General features: G+C 44.7%; 1 protein-coding gene across 1 annotated transcript in view; it reads right to left on the minus strand.

Annotated features, from left to right (window-relative positions):
- The window catches only part of Mthfd1l (methylenetetrahydrofolate dehydrogenase (NADP+ dependent) 1 like), a 172812-nt gene that overhangs the window by 61018 nt on the left and 84105 nt on the right, over positions 1-27689 (minus strand). Inside the window, exons 21-22 of the mRNA XM_038340425.2 lie at positions 5023-5162; positions 218-259 (exon numbers count right to left, since the gene is read on the minus strand). Of these exons, the coding sequence (XP_038196353.1) occupies positions 218-259; positions 5023-5162 (182 nt within the window). The remainder of the gene's footprint in view (positions 1-217; positions 260-5022; positions 5163-27689) is intronic.

The raw sequence follows: 27689 nt of genomic DNA on the forward strand, positions 1-27689 counted from the left end.
GCCTCCCTAGGGTTGAGAAAGTGAGCATGCACCACCATGCCTGGCAGGGATCGAACTCAGGTCCTTCTGCTTGCTAGGCAAGTGCTTTACCCACTGAGCCATCTCCTCAGTCCAGAAAAGCACATTTCTAAGAAGTTGCTGGTGGACTTGCAGGTCATTCATTGACAGTCAACGGGAATCTAATCATTAATCGGGGGGAATGATCAATTTCTCTTACCTCCTCTGTATATTCTTTCTTGAGAGGAACCCCAGCAGTTACCTGAAATAAAAAGAGTCAAAAACTAAGATTCATCCCATTGCTTGGGGGGAGGGGAAGGAGGGGACTCTCTATGGCAATAGGCCCAGATGGCTTGATAGGAGAATTCTACTCAACTTTTAATAAATCAATTATTGTAATGCTTACACAAGCCTTCCATAGTTAAGAAAAAAAGAATACTCCAAAATTTTAAAATTTTGTATAGTTAACTCAAATGGATGGAGAAAAAAAGAAAACTGGCTCAAAACATAAGCAAACTGATTAGTAAAATCCAGTTACTTGGAAAGCAGACATATCAGACTTGTTCTGGCAGGATTTCTTGAAGTAATAATAATTTCAGCAACACATACAGCCTTAAATAGAAAAACCAAACTGTCATCTTGAAAGACATAGGAAACCTGTATCATTCTTTATGCTAATTTGGCCAATTAAAAATAAACGGCAATCCCTGAATCCTCATTAAAAATAGATCCCAAGCATCACACTCAGTGATGAGCTGTTTAGACACCCCCTTTAAGATGAGGACTAAGAAGATGCCCACAGCCAGCACCCCACCCAACACTGCTTTGCAATTTGGAAGACCCTGCCAGTGACAGGGGAAAAAAAGTAAAGATTGAGAGGAAGAAACAGAACTCATTTTCAGATATGCACAGCAGCACAGAATTCCCTAAAGACTTGATAGGCTAAATCCATACAGCCATGAAGAGAATTCAGACGAGTAAAGAACAGAAAAAATTCGGTATATTATTTACAAATATTAAGTATATAGGAACAGATCTATAAGAAGATATATAAGCATTTTTTTAATGAAATAAGCGCTAACTTTTGTGGAAATACATTCAAACAGATCCAGGCCAATGAAGAGATAGCTAATGTCCTTTGAATAGAAACCCTATAGAGACTGCATAATCTATAAGCTAATTCTCAGATACACATGAGGTATTGAGCATGTAGTTCAGTGGCATAGAACTGGTCTAATGTAGACTGGATCCCCCAAACCTCAAAAAATAAAATCCATCCATAAGATGCAGAGAGCAGTGAATAGGGTCACCTAGAGGCCAGACAAACATGAAGGAACAGTCTGGCTTCGGATCTCTGTAGTACACGATCAGATATAACTAGTTCAGGTCAACTGAAGGGAGACCCTGGAAAGAGACTGCTATACTCTTGGGAAAAGGGATCCATCCCACCCTAAGTCAAAAAGAAGAAAGAGACACCTAAGACACTGTGTGGAGGCAATTGCTTATTAATACCCCCCAAAATAAATAAACAAAAAGGAAAAAAAAAGCAAAATCTAGTCAGTGTTCCACATGCCTACACATGCCTAAACACATGATGTATTCCACGTGTTAACCTGGTGGGAATTCAAAGTGCCCAGATATTTGATCAAGCATTCCTGTGTGTGTTTTTTTGGTGAGAACATTTTCTAGTGAGATTAAATACATAGAACAGTAGACTTCAGGAAAAGCAGAGGACCATAATCTCCATGATTTGTCTGCTCCCCAGCAGACCTGAATACCACACGGGACTGAGCTCGTCTAAGCCGAGGGAACGTTTCCAGCAGGCTGCCATCAGAGTGTAGACCAGCTCTTCCTGGATGTGCCAGGCTTTATAATCACGTGACCTGATTGCAAATCTGTGTGCCATAATGATATCAGATGGGAAAATAATGAAACTTCAAATAAAAATTTTCTTACTTGGAAACTCAATGCCTTCTATTTCCTTAAGAGCTCTGATTACTGGAGTGAATTTAGAGGGTTAACTGTGAAAAGACTGTGTGTGTGCGGATTCAAGGGTCTAGGGATGTCAGCTCTTATGCCGCATTCAGAGCGGTGAGCATCTCGGAAGACAGGCTATGCATTTAAAATGCCAGTCGTGGGACTGGGAATCTTTGCTGCCCTCTTGAATGCATTAGGAAATGCCCAGGGCATTAATATGGAGCACCTCTGGGTGTGTCTGTCAGGGTACTTCCAGAGAGGCTTTATCGAGGAGGGAAGAGCCAGGGTGAACGCAGGCAGTGACATCCTCTGGGATGGGGTCCGTGACTCAATGACAAGGAACCAGCACGAAGCCAGAAGAGCACCAGCCTTCATCCCTCTGCTTCCCGACTGCAGATTCTGTGCAGTCATTGGCCTCATGCCCCTGTCTCTTCCTTGCACTGGTGACCCCTATCCTGTTGGCTCAGATCACGAGCCCCAGCAAGCCTTTCCTCCTTTAAGTTGCTCCTTGGTCAGGTTTTTGGTCACGGTCATGGGAAAAATAACTGTGTTAAAATGGGCAAGTTCAAAGGTCACTGGATTTTCCACTGCACAAATAACGGATCAAAAGAGCCACCTCAGCTGAGTAAACACACACAAGGCGACCCCCGCGATCTGTGCGGTGACGCAGAAGGGGAGCAGAAATTACACTGGATCGAAAGAAATAGTACGACAGAGCTGTTCCAAGGAAGAAGCAGACACACTGAGGTGGGGCCACATGAAATAAAATGACGTAGGATTGAGAGATGAAAGTTCATTTGCTACTCAGTGACTGAAAACATTTCCAGGCTACAGAATATGCCAGGCCCTGGGACACGGTAACTTTCTCTACCAAAGAACCATGACATTAAGTAGGGAAGGGAGGAACAGGAAAGAGTAACTGGGAAGAAACACAGCCTGACAATGCAGCACACACAGTAAGAGGTGCAATAGGATTAGAAATCATGGTGAACATTTTTATAGTCTGGAGGTCTGGGAAAATGCTGGACTGTAAATCCCAGGGCTGACCAGTTCCCTAAACAGAGGTGTGATGTTTCCGCCGCTGGGTCTCCACACGTCTCCACGATTTCCTCCCTTATTCTATAAAGACCAAACCAGACCAGGCAGACTCGAAACCATTTAGAGGACCAAAGTCCTTTGAGTCTAAATGTAGGGATGGTAGGGGAAGAAGGGAGTATTTCAAATTAAACACATGCACGTTTTAGTTTTTGAAAGTAGAAGTTGGTCTAGAGACTCAGAGTCTAAAGTGGAGGACCAACAGCAACAACTGGAATTTTAGGCATAATCAGAACTGCCGAGGATTCATAATGTGTGGACAAAGCAGGGGGTTCACTGACATTCTGGTCAGACTGACCTGCTGTTGGCCATTGTCTCCAAACCCAGAAAATCTTGGCTTCCTCAGCTATAAAAAGGGACGAGAAATAGTTCCTAGGACAAAGACCAAATGACGTAGTCTGCCAAAGGCAAACTCGTTACTATTTATAGTGGGTGACCACCCTTGATTATAGTTTTTTGACCATAGTACTCTAGTTAAGAAATTAGGTTTGACGTCTTTCAAATCTGTGTGCCATAATGATATCAGATGGGAAAACAATGAAACTTCAAATAAAAATTTTCTTACTTGGAAACTTCTAAAGTAAAAAAAAAAAACCAAACAAATTTTAAAAATACACATACACCCCTTTTGCCATTTTAAAGAAAGGTATAAAAATCTTTACATATAATAACATAATTGTTGCAAGGTGTGGTGGCCCATTTAATCCCAGCACTAGGGAGACAGGGGCAACTCGGTCTCTGTAAGTTCCAGGACAGCTGGTCTACATAGTGAGTTCCAGGTTAGCTAGAGCTAAATGGTGAGACCTTGTTAAGAGAGAGAGAGAGAGAGAGAGAGAGAGAGAGAGAGAGAGAGAGAGAGAGAGAGAGAGAGAGAGAGAGAATTTTCCCCAAGCAGGGCTCTTCAGAAGCATGCAGTGCTGTGCAAGAGTCAGAAGGCAAAGTCACAATTGGCAGAGACGGGCGGAAAGAGGTTTTACGAGGAACCTGGTACTCTATGACATCCATGTGCCACAAAGGCATCCGCAGAAGCACAGCAAACCTCCATCAAAGCCGTCACTCCAACCCCAGCGGTCCTCACCGAGGAATGAGCACTTTACCCTCCTGATCTGGTCCACACGCTTACATAAGCATGGCCGGTATGTCTGGGATGAAACTAAGGACTCAAAAGTGGTTCTATGTGTTTTAGAAGTCACGTGTGGGCATTGCATGTAGTTGACACGAATGAACTAAACTCCAAGTGCTCTTTAAGGTGAACTTCAAAGAAAGGAAGCAGACTTTACAGACAACTGGAAACATTTATCTAGCACATATTTTGTTTCAAACACTAAATCAAACTGTATTTTTTCTTTCAGACAGGTTCTACTCTGAGCCTTGGTTGGTTTTGAACCTGTGGCAATCCTCCTGTCTCAGTGCTAGGACTACAGGTATGAGCTTAAAAAAAATCTTCTTAACAATTGTTTTAGGAGTGTTTTGCCTACATGTATATATGTGTACCATATGTATGCCTGGTGTTCAAGGAGGTCAGAAGAGGGCATTGGATCCCCTGGGACTGGACTTACAGACAGTTGTGAGCTATGATGTGGGTGCTGGGAACTGGACCCAGGTCCTCCGCAAGAGAGGCAAGACTCTTACCTATTGAGCCAATTCTCCAGCCTCTATATAACTTTAAAATTTTTTTATGATTTATGTGTATGCATATATGAAACCTGGGTCTGTTTATGAGCGCTAAGTGTATGCAGGTTCCCACGGAATCCAGACAAGGGCATTGGATTTCCTGGCACTTAAGTTATAGGCAGTTGAGAGTCACCAGATGCAGGTGCTGGGAACTGAACCCAGGTCCTCTTAAGGACAGCAAATGCTCTTAACCACTGAATCATCTCATCATCTGTCCAGCCCCTGGTTTTTTGTTTTTGTTTGTTTGTTTTTTAAAGCTAAGATAAAGCAAGAACTTACACTTGGTCCACCTCCATGCATCTTCAGAGCTCGAACAGTGGCCACCAACACAACCACGTTGGGCACCAGGCCGGAAGCTCGACATTTGATGTTGAAGAATTTCTCCATCCCAATATCAGCTCCAAAGCCAGCTTCAGTCACTGCAGAGAAACAAGCAGGGAATGAGTTAGCGTCTGAAAACAGAAGTGGGTGCTGGCAGCCAATGTCCAATGTGAGGGTAAGCACTCACAACGGCCCCTACTCCTGCCACACCAAGGTCACTGCAAGGCACTGTATCCCATGGCCACACAAAGGTAACCTGACAATGGAAGACACTCATTGCACAAGGCAGGTCTCTATCCTGTTGGACTCAACAAGCTACAAGGACTCACTGCCAGGCCAAGAGTGGTCTTCCCAGGACTCTAACTCAAACCAAAGCTTTTCTTAGCATAGATAGGATTTTCAGCTTTGTGATCAGGTTCCAAACTTTATCAGAGGGGTGGCTGGTCATTTCCGTCGACGAGCAAAATTCAAGTTGGAGGGATGGTTTATGGATATTTGTCATGAGATGCGATGAAGGACAGAGCTTAATTCCAGGACCACAGAGATGCTCACTCATTTCTACGGACTTCTTCGTCCTAGTTGATATAAATGTTACTGTGGGGGCTGGGGGGAGGGCTCAGTGGGTGAGAGCACTGGGTGCACAAGCAGACAGACTGAGTTCAAATCTCCACATCTATGGAGAGAGCTTAGTGTGGTTGTGTGTACCTGTAACCTATAACCACAGGGGGACAGAGAGACGGGACTGCTGGTCTCACTGGCCACCAGCCTAGTGCCAGGTTCATCGAAAGACCCTGACTCATGGGAAGAAGGTAGAAAGTGATGGAAGAGGACATCCCATGTCTTTCTCTGGCCTCTGTGTGCACTTGAGCACATGCATACACATATATGTATACCGGTACATCCCCTACCCAAAGACATTTTGTGGAATTTGTGGAGGTGGCAGATAGAATTGTTTCCCAAAACCATGACAGAGATACTGAGCCATTAGATTATCTTCCTACCCAAGGGAGAGCCACAGAGGTGTGTGACCTATGTGACTATGGCGTCACTTAAGCTCTTGTTAAAAAGGTGGAATATCGGGCCCATGAAATCTCCTCAACCACAGCCAGAATTTAAAACAGCAGACTTTAAGGGCATGGGTGTTTTGCTTGTTTGCCTATCTGTGCACCATTTGTGTGCCTGGTGTCTGCAGAGAACAGAGACCATGCATCCCTGTTACAGACAGTTATAAGCCATGTGGGTTCTGGAGATCAAATCCAGTCCTCTAGAAGAACAGCCAGTGCCCTTAATCTCTGAGCCATCTTTCCAGCCCCACTTAAACAGCATTTTTAAAAAGACGCTCATGTGCAGCCATGGTCCATCGTCATGGAAGATACTACTGACAAATTTATAAGTATGTTGAAGTATGCACCATCTACTGACATTAGGACTAATACCATAAGTAACGGTCCAGATAGGAAGTAGAAGTAAATGACTATTCTGTGGTTTATATAAAAATATTTAAGGGCTGGGGTTCAAGCCCGGTAGCACAATGCTTGCCTTGCATGAGTGAATTCCTGAGCTCAAATCCTCGGCAGCACCAAAGAGGTAAAAAGTAAATAAATGAAGGCATTCATGCTAGTGTAATTGTTAGAAATTGTAACAGGCACTGGAGGAAGAATCTTGTTCAAATGTAATCTTAAACTCTAAATACACTTATTTCTTACTTTTTTCCTTTGGCACTGCATGTACCTGTTTTGTTTGTACAGAATACTCAGAATTCTGTAGTCTCCTGTAACTTAAAAGTGTAATTCTATTTCTGTATCATTATGATTATATAACATATATGATTATATATAATATAATTCTATATTCTGTATCTGTATGATTATAAAAACAGCAGCTTGTAATTTTGTTCATTGATGTGCCAAAATTTGCAAAACTGTTCCCTCTGTTACTGAACATTTGGGCAGTCTCCAGCATGCACAACAACACACTGAAATCATACTGCACATGGACTTTAATCTCTTTCAAAGTATGCCCTTGGAATAAATTACCAGGGCCCAAGGACATAAAACATCTTTTATGACCACTGACATACATTTGACAAGTCATTTTGTTAAATTTTATGTTTTGAAATCAATGTTTTAGGTTACTAGAGAAAAGAACAGGTTTCATGGCGTTGCTCTCATTTGTTCTCCTCCCCCATCGCCTGCTCTCCCCGCTCCCATTTTTATTACGTTCTCTTTGCGTGGATTTATACCACAACAATGGAAAAGACTTTCCTTCCTTACACAGCAGATGAAGTTATTCTCATGATACCATCGATACTGGTCGAAATTAGAGATGATTTCTTACATCTGCAAGGAGGCCCCGAGAAGCTACTGTGTGAAGATGCTATGAAGATAAAGCTTAAGATGCAGAGGAGGTTCTGGGATGTGGGAGACGTGAGGACCACAGGGAGAGGAGATTCTGGGATGTGGGAGATGTGAGGACCACAGGGAAAGGGAGATTTTGGGATGTGGGAGATGTGGGGACCAGAGGGAAAGGAGGATTCTGGGATGTGGGAGATGTGAGGACCACAGACAAAGGAGATTCTGGGATGTGGAAGATGTGAGGACCACAGGGAAAGGGATGCGGGAGATGTGAGGACCACAGAGAAAGGGAGGAACTGAGCTAAGAAGAATATTTATTTTCCCCTGCTTCCCGACTGTGGATGCAATGTCACCCACTCCTGCTACCACCCTTCCCTGCCACGATGAACTCTTCGAACTGAGAACCAAAATGAACTACGTTTCCTTCAAGTTGCCTTTCCCAGTGTTTTATCACGGCAGTATGAAAAGTCACTAACACGAATACCAAACCCTGGAACTCTTGCTCATAGATACAGAGGATGAATGCATTTCTTTTATAATCGTTCCCCTTCTTAGTTCTAGCTATTCTGTCTCAACTCTCAGCTTGGCCCTCACATTCTCCTCCTTTCACGGGTTTTAGGGAAAAAAAATCTGAGGCTCTTCACCTGAGAGGCAAGGCCTTGCTCGTGCAAACCATCCCTACTTCATCCCCCTCCACACTCCGTTGGTATAGTGTTTGAGTAAACATAGGGACATGAGTTTGATTCCCAGAACCCATGTTATAAAAAGCCAGGCACGGTAGTTTATGCTTATAATCTCAGCGTTGGGCAGGTAGAGACCGGTGGATCCCTGGGGCTGGATAGACAGCCAACTTAGTCTTAATGGAGTTTCAGGCCTATGAGAAAGTGTCTCAAAAATAAATAATAAATAAGCAAACAAGTGACTCTGAGGACCGACACCTGGGGTTGTCTTCTAGCTTACGCCCACAGGCATGCAAAGACATATGTATGCAGGAACATGCGTGAGTATGCACACGCAGACACCTGCGCCTCATTCTGAGGCAGTGTCACGCTGCTGAGCCTCCTGAAGAGCCCTACACTATGATACTATCACCTCTGCTCTTCTCTTCCCGTCTGGAAAATTCCTTTCTTTCCTCTCCTCCCCTTAAACCCGTTGTCTAAACCCCAGCTCAGCGTTCTCTTGGAAGCTTGTCCGGATCTCAGGCAGGGGAGTTTTTCTTCTTCTTGCCCTCTTGGGCATTTTCTACCTTGACTATTGTTTCTCTCCTTCGGACCCCTTACTCCTGAGATCTGCATCTCCGCCAGACCACCCTATCAAGTGCAAGCAGCATCCCCATGTAAGCATTCTGCTGGCTTCTCCTAGAGACGAGGGACATGCCTTTTTACCTTGATGTTTCCAGTACCTAACACAGTCCCTGACACATAAAAGTGCAAACACCAACAGTGTGGGACTCAATAGCAACGCAAAGATCACAATTCAACCAAAAGACAGAGAGACACATTATAAATAGAAAAAAACAAAACAAAACAAAACAAAAAACCCATGTCAGCCCTACCTATCCTCTTTTTTTCCTTTCAAACTTGTTTTGCTTTTTATAAATCAAAGCTGCAATGGTGTAAACGCCACACATATCTAGCAATGAATGATATTATCGTCTCAAATGTCTAAATGGACAAATTCAGCTCAATTTTGTATTTTAACATACAGATTGGAAGTAAACAAGAAAGTGGTGGAAAAGCCCATTTTAGTTAAGGGGAGGAAAAATGGGCTGTGGCTGTGAAGGCTCTGAGACTCCAGCTGCCAAACAACGCGCAGGAACCGGGGAAGAGCCAGACTCCCACGCCTCGAAAACCTCTGCTTTCTGAGCATGTGATCCTGCTGTTTGTTTCCATACTGCAGGCCGCCAAGGAGAAGGGAGCAGGTGGGCCCCTGGGTGAGCTGCCTTTACTAAAGCAGGAAGTGCTTCCCTAAGGCGTGACCAGCGACTAACTTGGAGCCGGACACTGGACACTGCCGGGTTCAGCCTTAATCCCAGCCTGTCCCAGTGAAGGGACAAGTCACTTTCCCTGGCAGGTTTTATTTCCTCAGGACTTCCGGGGGAATCACCCACAAGGTGAACCTCCCTGGTGACCTCAAATAAGCTATTTATTCCCTTATCCTATTTGCTGTCCCTAAGCCAGAGTCATCTTCTGTTGAATTTAATAGACATATTCTTAAATCACGGAGCAAGTCCACTTCACATGACTTGGCTTTCCTGAAAAGCATGGAATGCAGGTTTCAAAAGGCTGCCTATTCAACAAAAGGCTTGTGATAAAAAATATTTGCGCAAGCCGCGGCCACTATTTGTCTTGGCGGTCTCTCCTCCCCCAGTCACAGGTCTTTCTCTTCCAGCATGAATGGAAACAGGAAATGCTGATGGACAGGCTCATCCCTTAAGCACAGACGCTATCCTGCAGGATGGCTCGGCTCAAACTTCAGCAGTTCAGGAAAGGGGAGACGTTGGGCCCCAGCTAGAAGGGACTCACAAAACAGAGCTCTGGGTGCAAAAGGAGGTTGAAAGCATAGGCAGCTGGCTTGGCCACGATAATCCTCAGAGCGCCTAGCGTCCTGGCGTAAAAATTACAGAGCAGGAGTGGCCAGGAGAGCCACAAAAATGCTCCGCAGCCAACAAAAGTGAGGCGGGCCATGTGCTCTCTACAAACACAACCCCCACCCCATCCCCAAAGGAGGGAATTTGAATTTGCCAAGTTTCCCTATGATGTCTCTGGCTCCTTGTACACACTGAAGAAAATTGCAGTGACAACTAAGACCCAGATTTCAAAGCAAACACCCATTTTTATTAATAATATTTCTTTCTAGAGAAATCCTGTCAAATACATGTTCATCAAAGTCTAGAACTGGATGGCAATGTCTAACCTCCTGGCTCCTCAGTCTAAGGAAATTTCCCGCCTGAAGATCAAGTCAAGGGACCCACTACTGTGTCCAGGTTCCTCTAGGCCCAACCAGGGGCTGTCCCAACTTTACATTGTTTTGCTATCCACCATTCTACTCAGTGCTTCTCACTAAACCTGCATGTCATGGGTTTTAGGAAAAGCTGTCATTTCTTCTCACTGGACAACTGAATCTCTGCTACCCTGTGGGGCGTCTAACATGCAATTGCCTGCTTGAAATTTCCCGATTTAGGGAGGCAACTGAACTTCATTACTGTGATGAAGATAGTTTCATTCCCCAGTGACCAAGCAACATGACTCTGGCCTTTCTTCTAGTTTTAAATTTCGTGGTCTACATGAATACATGGTCTACATATATGGTCCCTTCCCCCTCCCAGCAAGTCTTCCTCCTCTCATAGCTTGTTATTGCTTTTATTATCTGCTTTGGGGCCCACTGCGCTTAACTATGGCTGCTCGCACATGCAAGGGTGACTGCCCAGGAATATGACTACCTCCCTAGAGCCAGCATTAACTACTTATAGTCCCCTGGGTGGGAGGTGTCATGAATCTACCTCATTCAGAATGGAATGCTGATGTGGCCTTTCCTTTTTGAAACTACTTTTATACTTTTAAAGCCCCCCCCCCCTCCCCAAACACACACACATCAGGGTCTTACTAGGTAGCCCTGGCTGGCCTAAAACTCCCTATGTAGACCAAACTGGCATCAAAGTCACAGACACCCATCTGTCTCCCAAGCACCAAGGTTAAAGGTGTGTGTCTGGCCTTAAACATTTTGTTTACTTCTTGAATGCAGGTAAATCTGAATTCTGCCCTGTCTCATATTTATCTCCAGCTATTTGAATGCCTCAACTTCTTTCCCCATCCCTACAGCATCACAGGCATCGCAAACCATAAAATGTCATCGAGTTCTTCTTGAATGGAAAGATGCTGTTCCCTGGTACCCCCATCCCACTGGAGAGGTGAGGAAAACACCAGTTTCTGAAGATATTTTTGGTCACGACTGGCATCTAAGTAAGAGACACTGCTAGGCATCCTACAATGCTCAAAACCGCAGCCTGCTTCCAAAAATATCAAAGATGTCTTCATCCCACTCAGGCAGCCGGCTGAGGGTCAAGCGGAACAAAGGCAGCCTGGACTTTGCAGACACTCCCTCTGAGAATATTAGAAACGCACCGGAGGCTAGACTACAAGATTGCGCAACCTTATTATGTTAATCGCCGTAACCTCATCCACTGAGATCCCGGAGTATGAATTATCCAAATAAAAAAATTCTGCTCAGCACAGCTTTGATGTATTGCATCAATAATGGGGTCATTGCAACTAGGCAGTTGGGGACTAAGGTGACTCCTGACTTAATTATATAAGGAGGAAGGAGGGGCCAGAGGAAACCGCTTGGCATGGGAAGACAAAGGGGATGGGGGCCGTCAGTCTTACTGTTAAGATGTGTATACGGTGAGGAGAGGGGACTATTTTTAAAAAACCAGGCATGAGACAATGGGCCCAAACGGAACATATATTGTGCATTTCTACTGACCCTTTGTTCTAGTTTTATCTTGTTGCTTTGAGAGCACTCTGATCAAAAACGCACCTTGGAAAGAAAAGGATCTGTTTCAGCTTACAAAAACCAAGTGAAAACCCATCATCAAGGGCCCACAGCAGGAACTGGCTTATGGGTCATGGAGGAATGGCACTTTCTGGCTCAACCGTAGGCTCATGCTCAGTAAGCTAAGCTGCCTAGGAATGGTGTCGACCATAGTGGGATGTACCCTCCTGCATCAAGACAATGGGCACAGGATCCGGGTGATTCCTTCCCTCTTCCCACAGACAAGCATAGCCTTGTTGGAGCAGAGCTTAAAGCCTATGATGCCACTGCTGGGAAGGTTCCAATCACTGTTCTCGGGGCCACTGTTATTCAGCTGTACAGAAACTCAGGCGCCTGCGATTACAGTCTCTGAGAGTGTCTCTACTCCACACCGCCTTGATGACACACCAGCCAAGCACAAAACATTTTTCTAGTCAAAGCTTTCCAGGAAAAGTTCAATACTGTTGTGCTCTAGGGACATTTCATTGTTTGGCTCCAGTAATTTGTTATCTCTTAGAGCAACTCTCGTGGGCATTACCCATCACCTCTCCTAATTGTCAGTTGCCATGCCAACAGAGGTGGGACTTGGGCAGTGGAGAGCAGATGGGGTTTAAGGTGGATTAAGAAAGATTTTAGAGGACGCTTCAGGGACTTGGTTCCTGACACCAAGCACAGGCAGGCCACACAGTACATCGTGGTGGCCCTCCTCAGAACCAAGAGGTCTCCTGGTGCCACTTCCCCACTTGTCTGAGACTCCCCCCCCCCAAGACTTGTCTCTTTAAACCAGGCCCCAGCTCTCTCACCATTGTTTGGAAGAGTGGGTAACTCTAACTTCCTGCTTTAGAGTCTCTGTACCAAAATGCAGACAGATTGGGAAAAAGGAAACTGATTTAGTTTTGAAATCCTCATTTTTGCTTTCCAATTGAGAAGGCCCTTCTTCAACCGAGCCAGGTTTTCCTTGAGTTTTTCATACTTGAAGCACCTGAAGATTATCACCAGAATTGCGAATTGAATTTTCACCTTGTTGGGTCACGAAAACACCCTTTGTTCCATAAGCACTCAGAAGATAAAAAGAAAAATCAGTCCCGTCAGATTTCATAGCTACTTTATGATAGCGATAAATTTTCTGTGTGATTCATGCAACACACACATGTAATATACCACATATTGAGTTCTCCATTATCCTTGGATGGGAAATTGGATTTATGGGCTGTTGAAGTCCCCACCGAACTAGTCACTCACTGTAACCAGCTCAGCTCAGAATGGGCTGAGGGAAAAAAAAAATGTCTGCCCAGGACAGATTTGGTCAATTCTCAAAATGAATTCTTATAAACAGAGGGGAAAACGAAACTGCAGCTCTCGTCCAGCTCACACCTTACTTTCTCATGACAAAGGAGAGACGGCAAGGGACGCACGCAGAGGAAGGAGTGAGGCAGTGACCCTGAAGCACTCTGGGTTGTGAGTTCTGAGCAGGGCTAAGGCAACAGAGATGGGGTCTCCACATGGGCCCCGTCTTCCCTGGGTTAAACACACTTATTCGCTGCAGCTGCCTGCAGATCAACTCAGGAGGAGTAGGTTCAAAGTCTCAGAAGCACATGCGTTCTGCGCTGGAGCTCAAGGTGGGCCGGCCTTCGAGGGCTTTCAGTTATTTTCTCAGTGGCTAGAAGGAGACTAAGTAAACTGGGATGAGTCACCCAGTCACCCACGAGGGAGGCTCTGCATTATTGTTACAGCTGAAAAACAACGGTGACCTCGCTTTCAAACATTTTAATTGTGAGGAGCTAGCTCATCTTAGGCCTACGAAATTTTACTAAAAACAAAATCCTTTCTGCTGTGTAGGTTCTGTTTATGTAATTCATGGTCCCTTGACTTTATTAAATGTAAAAGAGCTGACTTTCCATAGCGGATACAAAAAAAATGAACTTACTGAGCACATATTTGGAGTCTGAAGGAAGAGATCAGTAAAACCACAAATCAATGTTATTTTGAAGGCCCTTCCCTCGTGCCCAGTGACCAGGTTGAAGTTGAGGCATGGAACATGAGGAAGCTATTGGGGGTGTACTCTGGGGGAGGAAAAGGAACATTAACAACATACAATGAGCCCAGAGGGCCAAGTGTGGTGATACAGGGCTGCAGCCCCAAAACTGGACAGGGGAAGCATAGAGGCAGGATGCTTGGGAAGCTCAGGGCCAGTTAGGTCTACCCAGTGAGTTCTAGTTCAGTCTGAGCTACAGGGTGAGACTCAGCCTCAAAGAGCCAATGTTAAAGAAACAGGACACAGGGCCACTTGGATGGTGTGTGTGTGTGTGTGTGTGCGTGTGTGTGTGTGTGCGCGCGCGCAGTAACATGCTTTAAAAAATTGAAAAACACCAATGAACTTTCAAAGAGGGATATAGAACTTTCTCCATATTTCCAGATATTAGTTACAGTAATTTAGAACCATCACGAATTATCTTGTTTTGGAAGTTGATTTTAGTCAAAGGGAAAATTAAATTTTGGTACAAAATGTTTAGTTAAGAATAAAGTTATGCATTCTACTTGTTGTTTTGAGACAGGGTCTTACTACGTAGCCCTGGAACTCCCTCTATTGATGAGTGGCCTTGAATTCTGCCTCTGAAGTGCTGAGATTAAAGGTGTGCCCCAGTGTGCCCAATGTTAGTTTTACTGCCCACATAAAAATGTAAGCTCTTGACCAGCTGAGTTTGCTTTTTGGATGATTATATGGGGCAAGCTGTCCTCTTGTAGCTTGTGAGATGTGGGCTGTATGAACATTCCCTCCGCCCCCAGACAAATTCTGAAGCTGAAGGTGATGATACACACCCATAATTCCACACTCAGGAGGCCGCGGCAGGAAGACTGCCTGTCAGGTCAGCTTCGGTTGCACAGTGAGACTGTGTCTTAGAATAAAAAAGAAAAAAGAAAGAAAAAGAATTCTGCCTGGCTTGGCTACTAACAAGTGTGTCTTAACAAAGTGGAAACACAGGACCGAGCCTTTTCTATAAGAGGGGTTTATGGAAATACACGTAAGGAAGAAGGCAGGCATGTGGAGGCATACACATCTTGTCATAAAGCCCCCACAGAAAGGACATGCTCACAGAGCCAGCACAGCTTGTTCTGACTCACTAGAAACTCTGATCCCAGAGTCTGAAAACTAAGCAAATAGACTGGCTTTCTGGGAAGTTCTTTTTATCATTTCTAGATTCCCAGAAGTCATGAAGATAGAAGCAAAATATATTAAAAGTGAAAGCTATAATTTTTGGATGTGTTTTATAATTTACTTACACATGTGGCATGTATATATGTATGTGTGCATGCATACACATACCTGTGTATACACAGAAACCAGAAATCTAAGTCAGGGTCTTCCTCATTTGCTCAGCACTGACTCTTGAGGGATGGTCTCTCACTGAACCTGTAGCTCGCTGATCGAGCTAGGTGTGTGAACAAGCTCCAGAAGGCTGCTGCATCCTCCCACCCCTCCCTTCAGTGCTGGGGTTACCGCCGGCTTTCATATGAGCGGTGGGGACCCAAATTCAGGTTTTTATACATGTATGGCATGTGCTTTACCAATGGAGCCAGCTCTCTAGACCCTGGGATGGTTCTTGCACACATGTGGCTCATGGAGAAATTACTTCTGCCTCTGCATTTTAGCCAAACATTCTCTGGGAAAAGGATCACCCACATCTTTATCTAGGAGAAAAAGAGCGGGATGGGGGTGGGGGGTGGCTTGCCCTTTTCTCACAAACAGACCATGGTAGTGTTGGCTTGTTCTGTTCGGCACTGGTACCTGGGGCAAAGGAAGTCCCTGGGAGCATCACGCAACCTCTGTGCAGTGCCATAGGGAATAGGGAAGCTGACATCCAGGAGAACTTTGAAAATACTGATGGATGACTTACCCAACCATGGAGCAAAACAGGGCGATACCATGAAAGAGGGGTAATGGGCCACAGCAATAAGAGGGCCAGACAAAGGCACATTCCTTGCCAGGTGGTGGTGGCACACACTTAATCCCAGCACTCGTGAGGCAGGTGTATCTCTGTGAGTTCAAGGCCAACCTGGTCTACAGAACTAGTTCCAGGACAGGCTCTAAAGCTACATAAAGAAACCCTGTCTTGAAAAGCCAAAAAAGTGTCCTTAACACTTACTCCTTGACATGGTTAAAAGAGACCATTAAAGGTATTGGTATTTCAAAATGGTGGTGAGCATGTGTATTACTAATTAAGTGATATTGGGACAACTGGCTGATAACGGGGCTCTCTCCCTAGAAGAAGACGTCCCGGGGGGCTGGAGAGATGGCTCAGAGGTTAAGAGCACTGACTGTTCTTCCAGAGGTCCTGAGTTCAATTCCCAGCAACCACATGATGGCTCACAGCCATCTATAATGAGATCTGGTGTCCTCTTCTGGCATGCAATCATATATGGAAGGAATGTTGTATACATAATAAATAAATATTAAAAAAAAAAAGAAGACGTCCCGTCAGTTAGAGAGGCTCATGCTACACTCTGGGAGGTAATCTATAAGGCTGGAGCTTAGAGATGCAGGGTATATGCACAGATGCTTCTCGTTTGTCCTGACACACACAGACAAAGTTGAGAAGACGATAAGCTGATGATAGTACGTTTCATATCTCCAACCCGTGGAACATTCTAGCCTCACGGCACATCACACTGCAGCCTATAAGCGGTTTCCTTGGTGATGGTGGGGCTGACTGCCTAGTATCTATCATGTTACTATCACCAGCCAAAAAGAACGGAGATTCCGAATTTCCCAGGATGCTGTCCACAGAACGGAGATGCTCTCCCACTTTAGTGAGGTTTGTGTCAGACAGGGGCCATCTGGACATCTACAACATTTTCAAAGCACAACACACAATATTGAATTCTATTTTGCCTCTGCACATATGTTCAAAATGTATGAGAAACACAATGGGGACAGGCCCCCGTGATCCTAAGAGTTATGACTTGGGAAGGAAGGACCAGAGCCAAGTGCCTAGCACACCTTCTGCTATTACCACCCAAGGATGCCGTCTGGGGTGCTTGGTGAAGGGGAAAAGGAAGAAATTTGGGTCTGTAATGTAAGAGGGTGTGGCTAATGCCAAGACTGGCTGTTGGATGCTGTCCACAGAGCTTAATACAAATGGTAATGGCAGTGTGTGAGTGGGCTGGGTGCTTCAAGCTGCCTGCTGGAGGGGCCGATGGGGTTTGTAGAAAGCAGTTCAATTTGCCTTACCCTTGGATGAGCAGTTCAGATGCAGGCAGTAGCCAACCACCTTAAGCCAGGCAGGTGGGGGCAGGGCTGAGATTTTTTTTTTTTCTGTGCAAACAGAAATGACTCTGGCTGTTATTTCTTACTGAGTTCCAATGTGGTCTGCACAGAGTGGCAGATGAGTCCGTTCTAACTCCTGACCCGGCACCGAGGTGAGAGCTGGGTTTCACGCAGTTTCTAGATACTGATCGTGTGTTTGGTCATTTCTGTGTCCAAACATACTGAGCTCCAAACACCAGCAATCTCAACACTACCTTCATCTGTATTTTCTCCCCATATCCTTTAGTCTTTTGGCTTATTTTATAAAATTGCGTGAATATTTTGGGTGAGTGTAGATGGCTTTTACTTTTTAAGACCAGGCAGCAATTTCATAAAATAATGCCTCAAAATACCTAAAATAACTGTGAAAGTAGTTGTTTCCAAAAACCATTTCTTTGTTTAGAATACACACAAAAGACAGAGTTTGGAGTGGAAATGATTTTAGCACGCCATGAACAGGAAACCCTCCCGAGTTCTACATGTATATCCCGCGGCACTCCCATGTTAACACAAATATAATAGTGGTTTCTGCTGTCTTGATTCAAGGCTGAATCCAAAGCTTTTTAGCCAACAGCTGGTTTCCTCGGTACTGTGACTCTGAGTCATCAATCAATGAGTTCTGGGGCCGGGAGATGGCTCAGGGGGTACAGAGACTGCTGCACAAGCCTGAGAAACTCAGTTTGGATGCCAATCACCCAGTTAGGCTCAGCACGTGGGTTTGTAACCCAGCACTGGCAGAGTAGAGGCAGGAATAGCCTGGGGGCTCAAGGGCCAGCGAATCTAGACAAACGTGAGTTGAGCTCCCGCCTCCGCAAGAGAACTGTCTCAAAAAGGTATGGCGGAAGGCCATAGAGGAGGATGTGGGACATTGACCTCTGACCTTTACAGGCATTCACACATCACACCAAGAGTTCTGACCACATTCTGACCCTGGAAGTTCAGTTCTTTCATCAGTAAAACTTCGAGCAAACCTTGCCTCTCTTCTAAGTTAGAAATGTCACCTTGACTTTGGTCCCAGAGTTAATGCCGTGCAGAGAAAGGAAACCCTGTAGCCTACGCGTACTACACTGATGGAGGAGAGACATCTGTCTATGTGTTACTTTCATTTGTTAATAAAGAAACTGCCTCAGCCCTTTAATAGGACAGAAAATTAGGTAGGCGGAGTAGACAGAACAGAATTCTGGGAGAGAGAAGGCAGACGCTTCAGGCAGTCGCCATAGGCAGTTGCCATGCTTCTCCTCTCCAAGACAGATGCAGGTTAAGATCTCTTCTGGTAAGTGACCACCTCGTGGTGCTACACAGATTACTAATTATGGGTTAAAGGAAGATGTGAGAATTAACCAATAAGAGGCTGAAACTAATGGGCCAGGCAGTGTTTAAAAGAATAGAGTTTCTGTGTAATTATTTCGGGTGTAAAGCTAGCCGGGTGGCTGGATGCAGCCCTGCCGCTCCATCTACACTACACAGGAGGAAATGATCGAGGTGAAAAAAATACTAGGGTGTCTACAAGCAGGCTGTTTTCACAAATGAATCAATCAGGACTAGGCTTACCCACAAACATGAGGAGCCACGAAGAAGTGGCACAACGCCAATACCAGCGTGATTTTCTCTCACATAAATGATGATCACAGCTGGCACTCTGCTGGTGTACCAGCTCCTCTGTCACCTGGAGCTTCTACTACCCAGGGGTCCAGGATGATTGCTGGAGTCCCCGCCATCATAACTAAATGTTCCAACCAGTGGGGAACGAGGAAGAGTGGCATACCCCTTTTTAAAACACTTCCTGGATGTGTGGTGGCTGTGGCTCAGTAGATGGAGGGCTTGTATAAGGGCCTGGATTCTACCCACACCACCTCCTAATCTGGGCAAGGTTGGCAAATGTGTGTATTCTTAGCACTCTGGAGGTGGAGGCGGAAAGATCAGAAGTTCAAGGTCATCCTCAGATACATGAGTTCAAGACCAGCCTTGTCTCAAGAAAGACACACAGAGAGATACACATACAGAAAGAGACAGAATAAAAGAGAAAGAGCCACAGAGAGATGGGGTGGGGGCTGGGAAAGCTAAAACCTTCTGGGATCCACCATGGTCACCCTCAAGCCTAAAGCGGTGGTGTTCAGAATGCTTCTCCAGGAAGAAGTGAGTTCACGCCTAGTCATCTCTGTCACCACCTGCTTTGTGCCTTTTTCCTGAAGAGATGTCAACAACCGTGTATCCACCCTAGGTAGGGCACTGACAACAAACCAAAGAAAGAATCCCAGAGAAGTCGGTGGAACCATGAGTTTGCTTGGTCAGGTTACTGACAGGAGCATGGGTGACTCTCAAGCAGCTGCATCAGCGAGAATCGCCCCCCACTATCCCCACCACCAGCCTGAGTGACCACCAAGGTCAGCTGCGTCGCTGGAGCCCATAGTCCATCGTGCAGGTTGCTCTTCTAAACAGGCACCCACCCACTGCTGTGGTGGTTTACTGATCAGGTGTCACCTCGGGCAGGAGCCTGGTGAGTCATTTAGTTTCCCCAGGGGCTTCCAGAGCATTCCTTGTAAGTTGTTTTAGCTTCCTGATCCCCACTCCCCACTCCCTTCTGTTTTGCAAGGTCTCCATCTTCTTTTTGCTGGGATGGTAGGAGGGGCAGTGTGGGGACCATTTGGAGTCCTGGCCTCCAGCTGCTCTTCCCTGCTAGAGATCTTTACTTTCCTTCTGATTTGAGTTACTGAAAGCTGTGTCAAAGTTGTTTACCAGCTCTGCTTCACGAGCACGTGTTGCCTTGGCCTTGAGGATCAGAGGATAAGGTTTTCACCTGTTGGCCCACCTGACTGTTGGGTGTATAAGCCTCCAGGGTGCTATTGAATAAGGGGCTTCTTAACAGTGACCAGAGTGTCCCTGTCTCTCTGTCTGTGTGTCTTTGTGTGTTTCAATCTCCAGCCCCTTGCCCGAAGCTTGCGACCTGTATGGTAGAGCATAGAGTGCAGACAGGCATTGTGCGCTGCAGGGCAGACCACTGAAGGTCTGATGGGGTGTTCAGGAGGGTCACTGGGATAAACACTATGGACAGACAGATAAGCAAGAGCATGACAGGACACCTGAGGTGAGTTAAGGCCCCACCAGGGGACACAGACAGCAAGGGGGAGGTTCTGAAGAGAAGAACCAGACCTGCAGGGCAGAAGCCAGAGAATTTGTATTCCGACAGTGGAATATTACATGATGAAATAAATACTGCTTTAAAAGTGTTTAGACTCAAGGGAGACTACTCCACATGGAATTAACTGAAAAGTTCAGGATATGAACTTGACCTTTAGGCTGGCTTCATGGTGCTGAAGCTGGAACTATAGCTAGGAATTACTGTCTTTCCGAGAACAACTTCAACCTGCCTTTCATGAGCGTTGCTCCAAAATTTTGCAAGGCCAATGGGCGTGATGAAACTTTGATTTAGAATGCTTGCCTGGCTGTGATCCTGGCCACTGTATATATAAACTAGTTGTGGTGGGCACACCTATAATCCCAGCACCCAGGAAGTGGAGGCAGGAGGATTAGGGTGGAATATCAGATATCCTGCATATGAAGTATTTACATTACAATTCATAACAGGAACAAAATTACAGTATTGAAGTAGCAATGAAAGTAATACTATGGTTGGGGTCACCACAACATGAGGAACTGTGTTAAAGGGTTGCAGCACTTAGGAAGGTTGAGAACCAGTGCTGTAGCATTTTCCTAACGCCAAACCAACTTGTCCTGAATAAAGACAAGACCAGGCTGAGAACATTCCAAAGAAGGCAGGAGAGGTGGTCAATTTAGGGTCTGCGTTCTCTTTCTCTCTCTGTCTCTGTCTCTGTCTCTCTCTCTCTCTCTCTCTCTCTCTCTCTCTCTCTCTCTCTCTCTCTCTCTCTCTCTCTCTCTCTCTCATAAAACCAATTCTCTTAGAAGCTAGACAAATGGAGCCAGATGTGGTGACACATGCATGTAATCCCAACACTCAGAGAAAAGGTAGGAGGGACAGCAGCCCCCGGCCAGCTTCAGTTATACACTGAGTTGGAAGCCAGCATGGGCTACATGGCGTCCCGTGTCAAAATAAAGTTAAAAAAAAAACAAAAAACAAAAAATGGGGTCTGGAAAGGTAGACTGGTCATTAGGATCACTTGCTGTCCTGCAGAGGACTGGGTTCCAGATAAACAGGCATGCAAAGATAAAATGTTTAAAAATCCAAGCGAAGAACTCCAAGAGCTCCTGAAATCATTTGATGCAAACATTAAAAGAAAACATCCCTTTAAGAAGTTAAAATGGAGTTCATTCTAAAAGGCTCACAACATACTCCCTCATTGCTTTTGGAGCAAAGTCAGTGTAACATGGAACAGCCATAGGTATTAGCTTGACAAAGAGAAAACGGGATCACTCTTTACTCAAGGTATCAATAACTTTCAGTTTCATACATGGCTGTATTTTTTTTTCTCCACATTTATGTCTTGCTAAATCTATTCCTATTTTATTTTATAGCGTGGAGAAGGGTATGAATAAATAGAATCATTTTCCACATTATAATATGGTTATCCTTGACATAAAGGAAGACTATTGACTTTTACATATTTATACCGCAGCCAACTGAGCAAGCTAAAACTTTTATTGCTTATGATAAATTTAAGTTGGTGCCTTGGATTTTATCTCTGTATGAACATATATAAATAAGAGAAAGGTTTTCTATGCTTTTTACAATGTTCTTTCTTTCCCCACTAGGTCTCCAGGGTAAGATAGTAACAGCAGTGGTTAGAGACATCCTGGTCAGGTTGACTAGGTGTGCCCAAGAGGGATGTGATTTACTGCAATGCTGTTCCCTCCTTTCTTACTTTTAATTTTGTTTAAATTCTTCTATTTTCTGTCTTTATCATTTCATCCAGACACCTCTTTTGTCTCTAGCTTTTTAAACTCTGCTTTGTTGTGAGCCAGACAAGCAGCCCACAGGACTCTGTCCCCTTACGCAGTTTTCACAGTGAGACTTTCTACCAAAACGTCAATAGCGAAATGAGGAGAATTATTTATAGTTTCAGGTGACTGGAGGCCGGCAGCTTTTAGAAAGCAACAAGCAATCTGTTTCCTCTCCAGAACGCCCTTCTCCAAAGATGCAGAGAGGGCCCTGACAAGACACACTAAATTATACTCCTTTAGGAATTGCCAGCTTCCCAGCATTCCTCATTCAAAATTCACTATGTGCCTTGTGGAGGAACAGTACCATATTGAAATTACACCAAATACTGCTTAAAAATGTAAAAAAAAACAACCTCACATAATTGCAATATTTGGAACTATAAAAGGCAATTTGGCTCCTGTCCAGCACCCTGAGGCTAGATGTTCTTGGTCCAGATGGGTTAGGATAGCAGTCATATAACGTAATCTGAAAACCGATTGTGCAATGGATGTTAGAGAAAATCCCTTAGAAGGCCCATGTGATCACGAGTTACAAAACTACAGCTTAATCTCAGGACCACTTTTTAAAGTCATTCTATGTCAGCCCTCACGGCACTAATCTCTCCGCATCACGATGTTTTGACAAGGGTCTTGTTTGAACTGCACATTTTACGATGATAAGCAGAACGATATGTCAAGCACGCTGTTTGGAATATACATAAATCATAAACAGGAATGAGCCACAGAGCTCATTTTTAGACACATTTGCATCATGCAGGGCATAAAGAAAAGGTCAAGGTCAGGTTGAGCTTTCCTAACATGCAGAATGGCTTTTTAAAACATTTTACTTTTTGAATTGCCTCTAAAAAATACTTATATAAACATAACTATTTTTACTATTTAATTTTATGTGTATGGGTGTTTTGTTTGCATGTATGTATCTGTGCATCACATGCAAGCCTGGTACCCTCAGAAGAAAGAAGATGACATTGGATACCCTAGAACTGAGCTACAGACAGTTGTGAGTTGCTAGGTAGGTGCTGGGAATTGAACCCAGGTCCACTGTAAGAGCAGCAAGTGCTCTTAACCACTGAACCATCTCTTCAGTCTGGGACAGTTTATGGTTTTGAGGACAGAAAGGCAGTATCTGTTTGGCAGGGCAAGCCCTACTACTGTGAAGGAGGTCACTGTTTCAAGAGAAGAGTCTATTAAATGACATCCTGTATGTCATGAAGCTAAGTCAGAAACACGATTGCTGTAGGAACAAAGAACCGCGTTGAAGCTGAGAGGCTGAGCAATCTGGTCCAGGGTTTGTAGAGTTGGGTGGTGCCCAACACGTGTCTTGTTAATAAGGTATGGGAGTTACTTGAGGATGATACAATATTATTTTCAATTGATTCTTACAGCCAGTAAACTATTAGGTTACAAATACCTATTAAACTGTTTGATCCTTAATTACATAATAAATGGAGGTGTCTGACATTTCTTTGGGTCTAGGGTACTATTAAGGAAATTACTGTAACCTAATGTTGTAAACAGAGTAGGTCTGAGAAAGTTAACTGAAGATCTTTTGTGATAAAAGTATAAATGTATACCCAGAAATGATACCTTGTCCCACCTAGAGAGTGCTTCCCTCTAGAGGAACGTTCTCAATCTTCCTGAAACTGGGACCTTTCAATACAGTTACTTATGTTACAGTGACCACCAACCATAACATTACTTCCATTGAGACTCCATAACTGTGACTTTGCTACTGTGACAAATCATAATGTAACTATTTCTGGAGAGAGAGTTTGGCCTACAGGTTGAGAGCCCCTGCTCCAGAGCAGCAGAAAGGAGGGAACAGAAGATGGCGTTATGCTTCATATTGCTGTGATGTTCGTGACGGGATAATTTTTAGAGAAAATATGTCTGTTTTGACTAACGGTTCTAGGAGTCAATGGGCATGATGTCACCATCTGTTCCACATGTGTGAGACTTCCTGGAGCACAGTAGAAGGCCAAGGAGACACATAGAAGACAAGTTCAAGACACATCTAAGACAGGAGGGGTAAGGTCAGAGTAGCCAGGCCTGGTCCCTTGAGCTCAGGAGCTAACTTCGAACCCAAGGCTTTCATCCACGAGGGCCCATCAGCAGCTCTGCCACCCGGTATTGCTGTGAGGAAGAACCAGGCAGTCAACTATTCAGGTCACAGCAGCCAAGTCACAGAGATTTCAACTAGGTCAAGTCTCTGCCTTCTTTCGCATGCTGGGAACTGAATCCAAGGTCCCGGCCATGCTTGCCTCTGCCATGGAATCTTTTCCCCAAGTATCTGTCTTATGACAAACTAGTACCCGGACCTAAAGCACACAGGAAGAGCACATTAAGACTTGGTGAAGCTGAGTGCTGGGAACAAGGAGATTGGTTAACTTAAACTGTATACTTTCCCAAGGAGTATATCACCAGAACATTCCAATCTTATTTACTGATTATCAATTTTTACATGTATGAGTCTTTTACCTGACATATGTTTGTGTGCCACACGCTTACCTGGGGTCCACTGAGGCCAGAAGAGGGCATCAGATCCATTGGAACCGGAGTTACAGACATTTTCATGAGTTGCCTTGTGGGTGCTGGGATCTGAATCCAGGTCGAGCAACTGGTGCTCCTGACCACTGAGCTGTCACTGCTGCCTACCTCTACCATTTATCTGTGCTGGGGATTGAACCCAGGGCCTTGGTCATGCTGGGAAAGCATTCTATCACTGAGCTTCCCTCAGTTTTATTATCATTTTCTTTAAGGACTGAAGACTGGCTGCTAAAAACCAGACCCCAAACCAAACCAAAGAGAGGTCTAGTCTGTCAGAATGCCAAGTGTGGTAGCGAGAGGCCAGCATTGCAAGGCTGGTGAATGGAGTCGGCACTGAGTTCCTGGAATCAGATGTCCAGGGACACTCTGAACCAGCATCTCTGCAGTGAAGCTTGTCCGAGTACAATGCCTAAGGCCCACTCCCCAGACTCAGCAGCTGCGGGGTCGCATGCCCCTCCAGTCACACTGCTAAGAGCCAGTTCTCAGCCCCATGTGATTATGTATAGGATTACTCAAGACACAAAAATGAACTTCATACCAGAGTGAAGCCCTGGCCGAGAGCAGAGTAAGCTCCAGGAACCTCTGAGCTCAGAAGCTGGACACTTCAACTCAGATCTTTTTTTTAAAAAAAGGGTGGATGAAATTATAGGAATGTTTAGTTTGGTCTGGCTTTCTTCTGCATAAAGGATGGAGTATTTAACACTTCATTGCAATAAAAACAGATGGCGTGAGTAAGTCAGTAGCTCAGTGGAGCGATTCGCTGGAGTCCCCTGAAACTCAAGAGGGAAGATTTACAACTGTCCTAAAGGATGGGGAAGAAGGCAAAGCAAGATGATTGAAGTCACGGTCCCAAGGTCCCCTTTACTCAGCAATGTATTGAGAAAGACATTTCTAGGCAAGAGAGTGCTGTGTTGGAGTATGGTCCCTCCCCCATTCCCATTGGAATTAAATAAACACTATGAGGCATGAGAGAGTGGTGCCTGAACCAAGCTCTGGTGTTCAGAACTGACAGGATTCTAATTCCAGAATTTAGGAAGCAGAGGTAAGAGAATCTCTACCAACCTAGTTCACACAGTGAGCAGGCCAAATAAAACTACCAAGTGAGACCCTGTCTCAAAAGCAGCTCCTCTGGGATGAAGGGATGCTCAGTGATGCTGCTCTTATAGAGAGCCTTAGTTTGGGTTGCAGCACCAATATGTGTGATGACAGCCACCGGTTACTCAGGGGATCTGAATGTTCTCTTCTGGACTCCTAAGGCATCTTCATGCACATGTATAAGAATTAGCTCCTCTAAAACAATAGTCAAAACACAAAAGGAACAAAACCAATTAAAAAAAAGGATGGGAGAAATACACACTGCCCTCATGCATGTACACATATACCCATTCTAACATATCCACACTCCATACTCATGCACATACATACATATACATCCACATACACCACACACACACACACACACACACACACACACACACACACACACACACACGCTCTCTTGCTATGTGATGCCTTTTGTTACCTCACAAGTCTGCCAATAAGAAGATCATCAGAAGACTCAGGCCAACAACCCAAGCTAAGAACAAAAGTCAAAATGGAGTTCTTTTCTTTAAAATATAAATCGGTGGTATTGCATTTGCATTATAGAAATAGAAACTGGGCTAATGCAGAGGAGTTGGGGCAATATAAACACGATCTACTGCTGTGTATATTAAGATGCAATGGCATGGCATCATATTAGAATTATATTGATTTATTCATTGATTTAGGTGGAGGATTCTTGAGTTATTGAGACAAGTGTGGGTTGGCCTCAAACTCCCAGTCTCTCTGCCTGAGTCTTCTAAGATTACGGGAACAAGCTATCGCATTTGGCCCATTCTATCAGTATTTAAGCATGGGAGGGGGCAGTACCTACAAATTCTACCCATGGATCCCTGTGGCTGCAACCATCGGATATAAGGCCCCTCAGCCATTCTAGGTCCACACACTCAAGTAGAGATGGAGCCTTTATCTGAAAACTGGAGTCAAAGGCAATTAAATGAGCAGAAAGAAGAAAGAAAGCAAAAGCTAAGGCTTGGAAACAGTTTTGAGATTCTTATAAATAATTTAAATGAGATAATAATAAAGAAATAGGAAGTCAGTGATACTTCTCCTTTCCTCTCTTTGTTTTTCTGTAAAAAATAACCCTTGACTCGGGTTCGATGTCAAAGAGAGTTTTGTGTTCCAGCAGTGCCTGGAGGTTGAGTGGACTCCCACAGGAGCCACGGGCTCACAAGAAGGGGCCATTACAGCCGCTGCAGAACTTTCTCTAAAATCCTCATTGAAGCACTTTGCTCTCATCCGACAAATTCATGCAGCTAATTAGATAAACACTGGGCTGTTGGGAGACTAAATGGACTGTTGATTCCATTATCTTAGGATAATTATTCTTTGTAGGCAAAAGGATTCCTGGCCAGGATGTTGGGGCAGAATGTGATATTAAGTGACCATAAACGGGGAAGATTTTATCCAAGAGATGTCAATCAACAAAGTCCCCGCCCCCCGCCACTCTCTGGGGAGACTCAATGGCAAGTGCCTGGAGTCCAGGCAAAGGAGGGTTGGTGACTTCCAGACGAAGATGTTCTGAAGACTGGTGGTATAGTAGCTGATACTTGCCTGCCACACAGCAAAGATGGCAGACTCTAATGATGCATATCGTACAAAAACTAAAAAAATCATTATCACGCCACAGTAAACCCAATTCTTAGAAGAACTTCAACCTTTCCTAGTCATGAATCAGTAATGGGGCAAGAGTCACAATGAGGACTGGGTAAGGGTTGGCAGATGTCAGGCCAGAACCTGACAGGCACAGTGGTCACACCCTCTCTTTAAATCTGTGAAAAAAGCTCTCTTAAAAACCCTACTTTGGCTGGTGAGATGGCTGAGTGGGTAGAGGTGCTTGCCGAGCTGGCCTGGTGACCTGAGTTTGA

This window comes from Arvicola amphibius, chromosome 8 (assembly GCF_903992535.2).
Source record: "Arvicola amphibius chromosome 8, mArvAmp1.2, whole genome shotgun sequence".
NCBI lineage: Eukaryota > Metazoa > Chordata > Mammalia > Rodentia > Cricetidae > Arvicola > Arvicola amphibius.